This window comes from Battus philenor, unplaced genomic scaffold (genome assembly GCF_028537555.1).
Source record: "Battus philenor isolate CCGP_79_NKW_IND1 unplaced genomic scaffold, ilBatPhil1.0.hap1 SCAF_3, whole genome shotgun sequence".
Lineage (NCBI taxonomy): Eukaryota > Metazoa > Arthropoda > Insecta > Lepidoptera > Papilionidae > Battus > Battus philenor.
Window position 1 is genome coordinate 7,835,100 of NW_027181693.1, and position 9,793 is coordinate 7,844,892.

General features: G+C 34.4%; 2 protein-coding genes across 2 annotated transcripts; both read left to right on the plus strand.

Moving 5' to 3' along the window:
* Positions 1 to 3,785: 3,785 nt before the first annotated feature.
* Positions 3,786 to 5,898, plus strand: LOC137927053 (uncharacterized). Its single transcript, XM_068770838.1, has 4 exons — positions 3,786 to 3,863; positions 3,931 to 3,985; positions 5,110 to 5,506; positions 5,782 to 5,898. Coding segments are annotated over exons 1-4 (546 nt in total). The 5' UTR covers positions 3,786 to 3,861; the 3' UTR covers positions 5,874 to 5,898.
* A 1,055-nt stretch (positions 5,899 to 6,953) lies between these two features.
* LOC137926686 (uncharacterized) lies at positions 6,954 to 9,031 on the plus strand. Its single transcript, XM_068770362.1, has 3 exons — positions 6,954 to 7,103; positions 8,287 to 8,388; positions 8,834 to 9,031. The coding sequence occupies exons 1-3, from the start codon at positions 6,954 to 6,956 to the stop codon at positions 8,975 to 8,977; spliced, it is 396 nt and encodes a 131-aa protein (XP_068626463.1). The 3' UTR covers positions 8,978 to 9,031.
* The last annotated feature ends 762 nt before the right edge of the window (positions 9,032 to 9,793 follow it).

Sequence of the window (9,793 nt, forward strand, 5' to 3'; positions counted from 1 at the left end):
CCCCTCAATATGGGTATCAAATGAAAGGGCTACACTAGTAAAACACGATGATTATGTCAAAATTTAATATTCAAGATGGACGCCGTTCCAATATGGCAGACTAGGTACATATTTTTCCACAACCACCACAATATGGGTATTAAATAAAACCGTTTAAAAAACCGTTTAACTTAAAAGTTTTTTTGCCGATTTTTATTATAAATAATATTAAAAAGTGTTTTGAGAGTTTAGTAAAGGCTGTCATGACATTTTCAATATTTTTCCTAGAGGCTGAATTTTTTAATTAAAAATATCAAATTGACGTTTTCCGTCCAAGGATCAACCTCGTGAAAAAAATAATATGTCATTTCAATTGTCACATATCAGCAAGAATTTACATCATTTTTTATTAATTTATCCTATATATTTTTAAGAAATTGCAGCCACAACAAGAAAAGCAAAATATATGAACGTTTTATATTATACTTAGCTAGCTATAATTTATACACACAACTTATTTTGTATCGCTAGTCAGAATTTCTTTAGCATCAAGAATTTTGTTTTGGCATACTTTTATTCTATATAAATTGATGCAGCCCTTCTGAAATGAAGCATCCCAAAGGAGCTTTTAAATGTATATATATATTATGGCTATATAACTGACAAGTTTTGCATATGTAGCATGCCATTGTCGGGATATTTTTAGGGTTATTGTAACTTGGATATTAAGAATTTCACTTTTAAATATTTCATCTATTCCTAGTTTCATTCCAAGTTTTGCCGATTTATCTTGCCAATAGTACCAATGGGAGTTTTTTTTTTCAATACTTTCTTACTCTACTTCTAGGGTATTAAGGCCCACCGTAAACGATTACGAAATAAGTGATGAATCTATTAATGTATAAAATTTCAATGTATTTGCAACACAAGTACCTTAAGAAAAGTAAGCATACTATGGTATTAGGTTTTATACATTAATTGAGAATAAATGTATTTGTTCGAGTTGTCTGATAAATTTGAAATTAATATTATTACTTGAATTGTATAAAAGTCGAGGAGTGTTACTGTTGAAAACTATTTTAATACATGCCTCAAAACGTTTTGGTTTTGATAAATAGCGTTTTGGCCAGATTTTTCTATACACCTAGTTGAATTTTGGCTAAAAAAATGTCTGTATGTCTAAGTATTCATTTCTGTTACCGGACTTAGGCAAACATAACGAAAAGGCAAACAACGAACTATTTCAGCCAAAGAATTTGTTTTTCCAGATTTCTACGATTCTTGTTCATTTATACTATCGGAAATGTTCTAATTCTCATTAATTATATTTGGACTGGTAATATTTAGTAGGATTGAGAGGATTGAGAGGAGGTAATCCTGCATTGAATGTTCTAGTGTAGAGTAAGAGTGAGTGACTAATCCTACATTGAATGTTCTAGTGTAGAATAAGAGGAGTGACTTACTGACGACTGTGTTTTTATGCACGTATTTGTTAGTGCGAGTCGGGTATGAGGATGTGAAGTAAAGGTTAAGGTTGAGGAACAGAAAAGCAAGTTACTCTTAATACATTTATTTCACGTAACAGCACCGAATATTGTGTAAATGTAGGAGTTGGCCAGCTTAAGCCTTTTTAGGCTTCCCGGCCGAGACATGTTATCTTAACATATCTTGGTACAGCAGGTGTAGATAGTGATGCAGGGGCAGCAGGGCCCACCACAGCATCCTCCACAGCATCCTCCGCAAGGTCCACACCTGGAAGAAGAAAAGCAATTATTCGAACAACACTTCCCAGGTAGCACGTAGCACGTTGTCAATAGTACACGAAACAAACGAAATACTAACATTTTGATAAATTGGGCAAGGAGTACGAGACCTAAAAACAATTGTTTAAATTGACTTGACGTCAAATAGATGAAGAAACGGAGAACGTTTAAAACTATTACTGATAAACTATTAAAATATATGAATTGAAACAAAATAGCTTTTTTTGTTTTATGCTTTTTATATACTATTCCGCAGAAGATTTGATTGTGTACTGAAGAAATCATGTGCATCTTGCGTTTATATACCATAGACGATGTGAAAAAGAATTCCAAAGTCAAAAATAAAATTATTACTCTTTCTTTTTAAAGGCTGCTGCCAGAAGTTAATATTAAAGCGTTTAAAAAAACGCTAGTCGACTGTGTTTTATTAAGATTAGTAAGTAGGAGGTAAAAGAATATTTTTTGTAAAGAATTTTTTTGTGCTTACATTAGATATTAATTTTGAAAGTAATAATTTTTTTTAATATTTGAATAACATTTTATTTTTCCAAAATAATATTGATGCGAAGCTTTTCCAGTCGTTGATCTCTGAACATGATTTTTTCATAATCTTATTTTTTTTTACATTTATTTAAATCAATGTCATCTTAGTATCCTAATGTACACAGATTTTACAAAATTTTTGTAAATAGAACTCAAGGCGCCATCTAGAAATGTATATAAGTAAAATACATTAATTAATTCAAGTGTTATATTAATATGAAAGGTTAAAAAATATAAAACATTACCAATTTTGCCAAAATTTTGCGTGAAGGTAAGTTAAAATGTTTTGCTATTTTTTATTTGGTTAATTAAACGTATTAGGTACTGAAGCTGATGATATCCCATAACAATAACTTGCATCGTCGTAAATAAGAAAAATACATTTCAACACAAGTCATAGGCCTCTCCCAAAGATATCTATGGAAGAATATACTTTGAGCGAATGAGAAATATTCTTATTAGTTGTAGTCATACTCATGAATGTTTGTTCGTGATATTTTCTTGCCTCGTATATAAGAGGAATTACAGAGACTCTTCGTCATGCTAGTGTTTTGTCACTGACGCTTTTAAAACACGCCAATAAAGTTTAAAAACCTGACGGTACATTATGGGTGACAAATAAATCATTGCATGCAAAAGCGCAAAAGCTGCAAAGAGCGCCTCAATGAGCAGTCTTTCGCTGCCCGCGTCCCACCCACCTTACTACGTCTACCGGCTCTATTCAATGTAGTTTTTTTTTAAAACGAAGTTTTTTATGCCAAAATTATGTAAAATATCATTTGTAAGAGGTGTGTATATTAATTTCGAATTTCACTTACTCTTTTATTACAGCCTGTATCTGTATCGACAACAATGAATTAGGCATTTTTTTAAACATTAATATTATGCATTATTGGTTTACAAATGTTTAATTATTTATCCAGCATCTAAACTTGTTCATTTACAGAAAATAATAGGCACCATGAGATCCTGCACACCTTTAAAAGGCTGCCAAAGTCGGGAGTTGCGGGGAGGAATTTTATATACCGACTGCAGCTGCTTGCGAAGAAATGGGTTGCAGTATGATTGTCGTAGAAGTGGCTGCCAAACATCACCATACTGCCAAGTTCTGCCAGTTCCAGTCTGTGGTCCAGCTAGCATGGCCTGTGTTAAACATAGTGCAAATCCCCACGCCGAGGCTTTAACCTGCATTTGCAGAATGCGACGTTTATAAAAATTGTTTTATTTTGAAGATTAAATTTTTTATTTAAATCTTAGAAATTTTCGCAAAAAAACGCCCAGTTTGATCTAGCCCTATTTTTGTCGAATGTTATTCGTACTCTTAAAAAATTCTGGCACATTAGAAATAAATACAGAAGACAAATAAAATACGCAAAAGAATCAAAAGTAGAATTTGTTGACAAAAGAAGTTATAGCTTCATCTTGAACACATGCATTTTTATAAAATAAAATTTATAGTGTAATTTAAATAAATTTCATATATCAAAATCCTTAAGTAAATTATTTTAAACGTTTTTGTAAAAAAAATTAAAAACCTCCCCCTCGTAAAACTCGCTTATCGCGAAGGATAAACAAGATGTGAGTCATTAGTTTTCATTGTAATATTTCTATTGTAATGGTTAAGAATCGAAGTTATGATTTTCAGGTGTTCACCTTGTGGTCCTATGGTCTGTTATAAATACGAAGATTGCGGTCCACCGGTAAGCTTGTTTTATTAATTATAAGTAGAAATTAGAATCACTAATTTTTGTAGCATTGTATTTGTTCTGGTGAGGTAGAAGCTGCTTCTCAGAAAGTTTTTACTCGTCGAACGCTACTTACACCAATTCGCAGCTATTTCGCGTTTCGATGAAACTATTTGTCGATTTCGTTTAGAACGTAGCGACAAAATTACAATAATACGCCAATCTTAACCGTATCCAACATCTACGATTGTATGGCTGTTCCTATTTATTTATGCGCAAATGCATATTTTGCGATATAATACATAAAATGTTTAAGGTACGCATGTATTCAATTTTTTAATTTTTTAAAGTAATTCGATAAAAGATTACAATAATTATCGACATAGCAAGCTAGGGAAGAGAAGTTGGAAATGTGCGTAAGATATGTACACAGAGCAGATAGTCGCTGAGGTCTTAAGGTTTGGAGGTCACACTGCGCGACAAGCGCACCACTGAACTCCCACCCAATAGGTAGACAGACGATTTTAAGTTCGCGAGATCTTAATAAAATAGATAAAAGCTGTTTATCACATGACGTATCAAAAACAAGGAAATTATAGAATTGTTGTACAGTTGATTTTTACTCCCGATTAGTTCAGAACCTATAGGTTTGTATTATATTGATTAATGTACCTGGTTATACAATAGTGTGCATTGCATTTGAGGCGTTTATTTCTGTGTTAGACGTGATTTTTAAATGCCCTTATATATTGTTTTCGTAGGTCTAGTAAAACACTCATGTAAAGAGCATTTTATTAAAAACGTTATATATATTCAGCTTCAGTGTCTCCCCCGGTCTGCATTCAAACGCAATGGACTCCAGGACCTGCAGTTCTTCCAGCAGGGCTCTATACGGTACCTCTGTCGCGATGGCCCTGGCTGCGCGCGGCCGTGCCCGCCACGTTGTCCGCCGTGCGTGCGCTGCCCTCCGCCCGGCAAGACCTACGTAACGCGTTTCAGCGACTTCGACCTCCTATCGCAGTGGTAGTCGTCTAAGGCGTCGCTCGTTGGGTTACGTGCAACCACTGGTAATACTCATTTAAAACACGGCGGACATCGCGGGCAGTGTATTCAGTTTCTTAATTGGTTACATTTTGCAGACTAAGAGTTCAAATGACGGAGCGCAGAAAGCGGAGGGCGGTGAAGAAAAAACTGAGAAAGAAAATCATTTAAAACGAATAAAAAGCCGCGAGTTGCGCGGCGGTGTCATGTACTACAGCTGTCATTGCATCAAGCGTAACGGTCTCCAGCACGATTGCCGTCGTACTGGTTGCGGGGGAGAACCCGCTTGTTTAGTTTTGCCGGATCCGTTGTGCGCACCCAGCCAGTTGGCGCGCGCCCGAGGTTTGGCAGACCCTGCTCCTCTAGCAAAGCATCTAGGAAATGTTACAGGAAAGCCAGAAGACGGCACAGTCCATGGTGGCAAAAGATTTATTGTTTGTGAACTGAAGAGCGTTGTACCACAGTCTTCTGAAGGACAGGGCTCTAAATGTTGTTGTGAGTATAAATGTACATTGGAATTATTCATTTACATTACATTAGATCTAATCTATCCTTCATTTTCTTCAAAAGGAAGTGTTTGCCGTTCATATATTATCCGTCAATGATATGAACGGGGTGATGTTAACATCATCCATAGGCGTGGGCTCTAAAAATCTAATATTTCGTAAACACTTTGTTCGTGTCGTACAAAAAAAGCTCTACCATTGAAGTGCTTTAGTCATGTAATTAATAGTCGACAGACACATAATTTTATTTAAAATGTTTAACAGGTTGTTCAAGGGATGCAAAGGATACAAATAAAATGGCGACCGGCAATGATCCGACTGCGGGGCCACCAATAGTAGTAATGAAACTTTGTTAAATCAAATACACCTATATGTTCTAAAACCATAAGAAAAAGTGAAAGAAATAAATGTTGTGTTCAATATATCTTTTTAATATTCCCTTTCAACAGTCTATAATTTTAAAAAGAGGTGATGTGTAATCCACCAGAAAATAGATTTTGAAAAAGCACAAAATAAGAATATTTATACTTTTGCTTTACTAGAGCTTTGAGTCCTTAAGACTATATTAACTTGAATATGTGGATTATAACAAAAGTTAAAAGTATTTTTTTAAACTATTGGGTATATTTTTACTTTCAAAACGCCTATTTATAATAAAATAGCACCTGTAGGTGAGAAAATATTCAATTGTTCATTCATTTGTTTCTCCGTCAATGACGGCGAAACAAATGAACGAGCTATACATGTAACGCGTTTAGAATTTGCTACATTTTATTGACTATTGGATATTATCAGTTGTGTAAATTCCACTCCATATTTCTTAGTAGAGCAAATACCTAATTGGTATCGTTTGCTTTCTATTTATATTTTTTTAAAATAATACTTCTACATACTGTAAATATTTACAATTATACTTCTTACAGTAAACTACCATGGTCTCGTTATTATTGAAAAACATGTAATGGTTAATAAATTGTCTGCCCACAAATAACAAAATCGTAGTGCTAGGTAAAAAACGCAAATTTTAACATCGCGATCTTTAAGCTCGAACGTCTATCACGGCCGTTATACTTTTTGTATTTTGCAAATTTTCACAAACGATTTTTTTCCATTTACATTGCCACAGAAACTATAGTTTTGTGTTATCAAAATATCAGTGTTCTTAAGCAATTATATTTACATAATTTATTTGTGACGTTTTTTAAAAAAATGTAACAGGCCAATTGCAGTTACTATGCCGTTACTAGCAATATTTCTATGACATTAGTGAAGCAAATAAAACATCTGTCTAAGACAACGTCAAAAAACAAACATGGATATTGGATAGTTTGTTACAATTTTATTTATGACCATAATATATAATACATAATTATACTATTATGGTTACCCAGGTTAACCAGGTTCCTGCATTAAGTAAAGAATAAAAAATAACAAAAATGGCACTCTATAAAAGTACTCAGTTTATTTTCGGAACTAAAATGTGTAGACAGAATGTTTTAAAATTATTATTTTATAGTACATGTGATAAAGGAGATAAGGGTGACGACTCATCTGGAAGACGCTGCCGATCTCCAACGTTGTATGACGTGAGTTGTTTTTTCATTAATAACTGAAACTAATATCCTATTTTAGCTGCAAATTTTACCCATAGGATTGACATTTCAGTTATTGCAAAATTTGGAAAATTATTCATGATTTATTAGTATTAGTCATAAGAAAGCTGAGGGTCGGTGGCCCAGAAAGTGGGGAGGGCTATGCTCTGAGTTTCTCTGCCAGATTAAATAAAAATGAGAAGATCCGCAAATGAACCAAACTCTCCCACGTAGCTCGAAGAATTGCTCGTCTAAAGTGGCAGTGGGCGGGGCACATCGCTCGTGCAACCTACTGTCGTTTCGGCCGAAAGGTTTCAGAGTGGCGATTACCGGTAGACTCGGTGTGGGTAGGACCCTCATAAGATGGGCCAACAATATAGTCAAGGATGCGAGCGGTGCGGGACCGGTCATCGTGGCCATCTTTGTGAAAGAATTATGCCTTGCAGTGGGCATCTATAAGCTGTCATGACAATGATTATTATTCTACATTTCTTTCCCAATTGAATGAGTATATATATATAATATTGGCTAGCAGTATATTAAACAACTAAATTAATGAAATAATTACAAGCAGTATTATGTTTTAATTTAATCGTTAATAAATAGAGACAAAAATTATCTACTCATATTTAAAGTTGTGTTTGTGTTTTATTCTCTGACGGTGTTTCCGTTGGGAATAGTTGTCATTTGGCCGTTTCATGATATGATATGAGTTCAGATATTATAAAATAGTCGCAATCAGGATAAATTCGGATCATTGTCGACCTTCAAAAATGTATTCGTTAAATAACAATTACATAACACAGGGTTTTAATTAGAACTATCCCAATATTAACTCTGTTAGTTTTATTTTGCTAATTCACAGGAATAGTTGCGAATTTATGCCTTGTGATTTTATGTTCCAAGTATATAAAATTGGACCGGAAAGTAATGTCGCTTTCTTGAGTTTATATTTTTAAGAAGTTTTTATTTCTAATCAACAATACATATATATACCTTCGTTATCAACAACCTTTTGCCATCTAATATACAACGCCTTCCAAGTACGTAATGAGCTACTAAATGACATCAAATATCGACATACGCAAAATGACAATACTTTCCAGTCCCCCTTATAATTTAGTATATAATTAATGGATATTTTGATTGTATTAAAAACTGTTCTCAATTTTATTAGTGTCGAAAATACGGTCATGACTTGCCTGGTAATAACGTGAAGCCTGATTTTGACACATTATGCAACATACCGTCTGGGATCTTTAGGTGTACCGGTGGTGAGGTATGCTGTCATTTTTTACCATCTCTCACATAATAACTATATTTTAAATTTATTCGTTATGGTCGGTAGTTGATAGTCAGTTTTGTTTCACTAGTGCCTTATCAGTGTAGAAAGTGACTACTATTTCTTTTACCTCTTTCTACCAACAGTAAAATGAAACAAGAATGTTTTATTTCTCTGTATAATCTCTTTCATTGTACTGCGTCTAAGTAAATTCCGTCGTGATAGGGGTCGAGGAAACAAAAGCATGAGATGAGATGAGCATCTCCGTCGCGGGACGGTGAACTGACGGAAGGGAGTGGTCGATAGCCCCCGCTATCTCACAGCGCGCATGGCTAAGGCGCGGTACAGCGGTTACGGTAGCACTATAGCTAAGCTCAAGAAGTTGATAATAATATTGAGTTTAATTTAATTTAAAACTGTAACTTTTAAATTGTGATTTTAGATACTCGGGCCTGGTGGACCAGATTCCTCTACATGCTATCAAAACCCTGAGTACTTTTCCTTTCATCACATGACTTACTACGACTTGCATATGGCGTTACGACAATATAGGAAAACAAGTCCTGTTACAGGACGGAAAAAGTAAACTTACAAGATATTTATAGACAGCAAGCTTTTTAGCACCAAGAACACGAGGAACGAAAACCTTAATATTATGAAATCAATTACTCTAACACCACACCTTATTGGAATAAAGTTCTTGTATAAAATTTCTTAAAATAAAGAAATAAACATATACCTAAAATCTGACTGTTTTCTAATTATTACTTGTTTAGAACCACTACAAATTATTAAGGCACAACCAAGTGAATTTGAATTACAAGGAGGAAGTTTCAACAAAAACATTTTGGTTAAAATGTAAACTGCAAGAAAATTAGCTGCAATAAAATGAACATGCAAAATCTTGCTCTTCTTTGTGATCAAACACTATCAGATTGATATTAATATTTTTTTTTCAGTGGTAGCCAACCTGTAGGACGCCAAAAAGGACTTGGATTTGCGATCGTAGGTCGTTTGATTCCTGGGATGCAATTTTAAATCTCTCTAAACTTTTAGTTTCTAGTGAATGGACAGCAGTACCATAATACCATACTGCGGTAGTGAACTCGCCTGCCAAGTGTGGCGATTATGATATATCCCCCATAGGTAACTTTGGGAGAAGACTAGGTCTTGCAGTGGGTATCTATTGATTGAAATGATGAATAATACCTTTTCGTCATACGGTCATGACATATTAAGAAAACCACATGAAACCAATGCACTTTTTATTCTTCTAAAGTATGTATCTTCTTCTTGGTCGTTTAGCGTCATTGCTAAAGGTCGCGACCTTGGATTCTACTAGCCGCCTCCATAGGTCTTTAAGACCAAATTTTCTGAATGCATCCGTTATTGTTAGGCCCGT

Coding starts and splice junctions, on each gene's coding strand:
- LOC137926686 (XM_068770362.1), top strand. CDS start 6,954: ATGGCACTCTATAAAAGTACTCAGTTTATTTTCGGAACTAAAATGTGT. Junction 7,104..8,286: donor GATCTCCAACGTTGTATGAC/GTGAGTTGTTTT, acceptor CAATTTTATTAG/TGTCGAAAATACGGTCATGA. Junction 8,389..8,833: donor TTAGGTGTACCGGTGGTGAG/GTATGCTGTCAT, acceptor TTGTGATTTTAG/ATACTCGGGCCTGGTGGACC.
- LOC137927053 (XM_068770838.1), top strand. Junction 3,986..5,109: donor ACGAAGATTGCGGTCCACCG/GTAAGCTTGTTT, acceptor TACATTTTGCAG/ACTAAGAGTTCAAATGACGG. Junction 5,507..5,781: donor ACAGGGCTCTAAATGTTGTT/GTGAGTATAAAT, acceptor AATGTTTAACAG/GTTGTTCAAGGGATGCAAAG.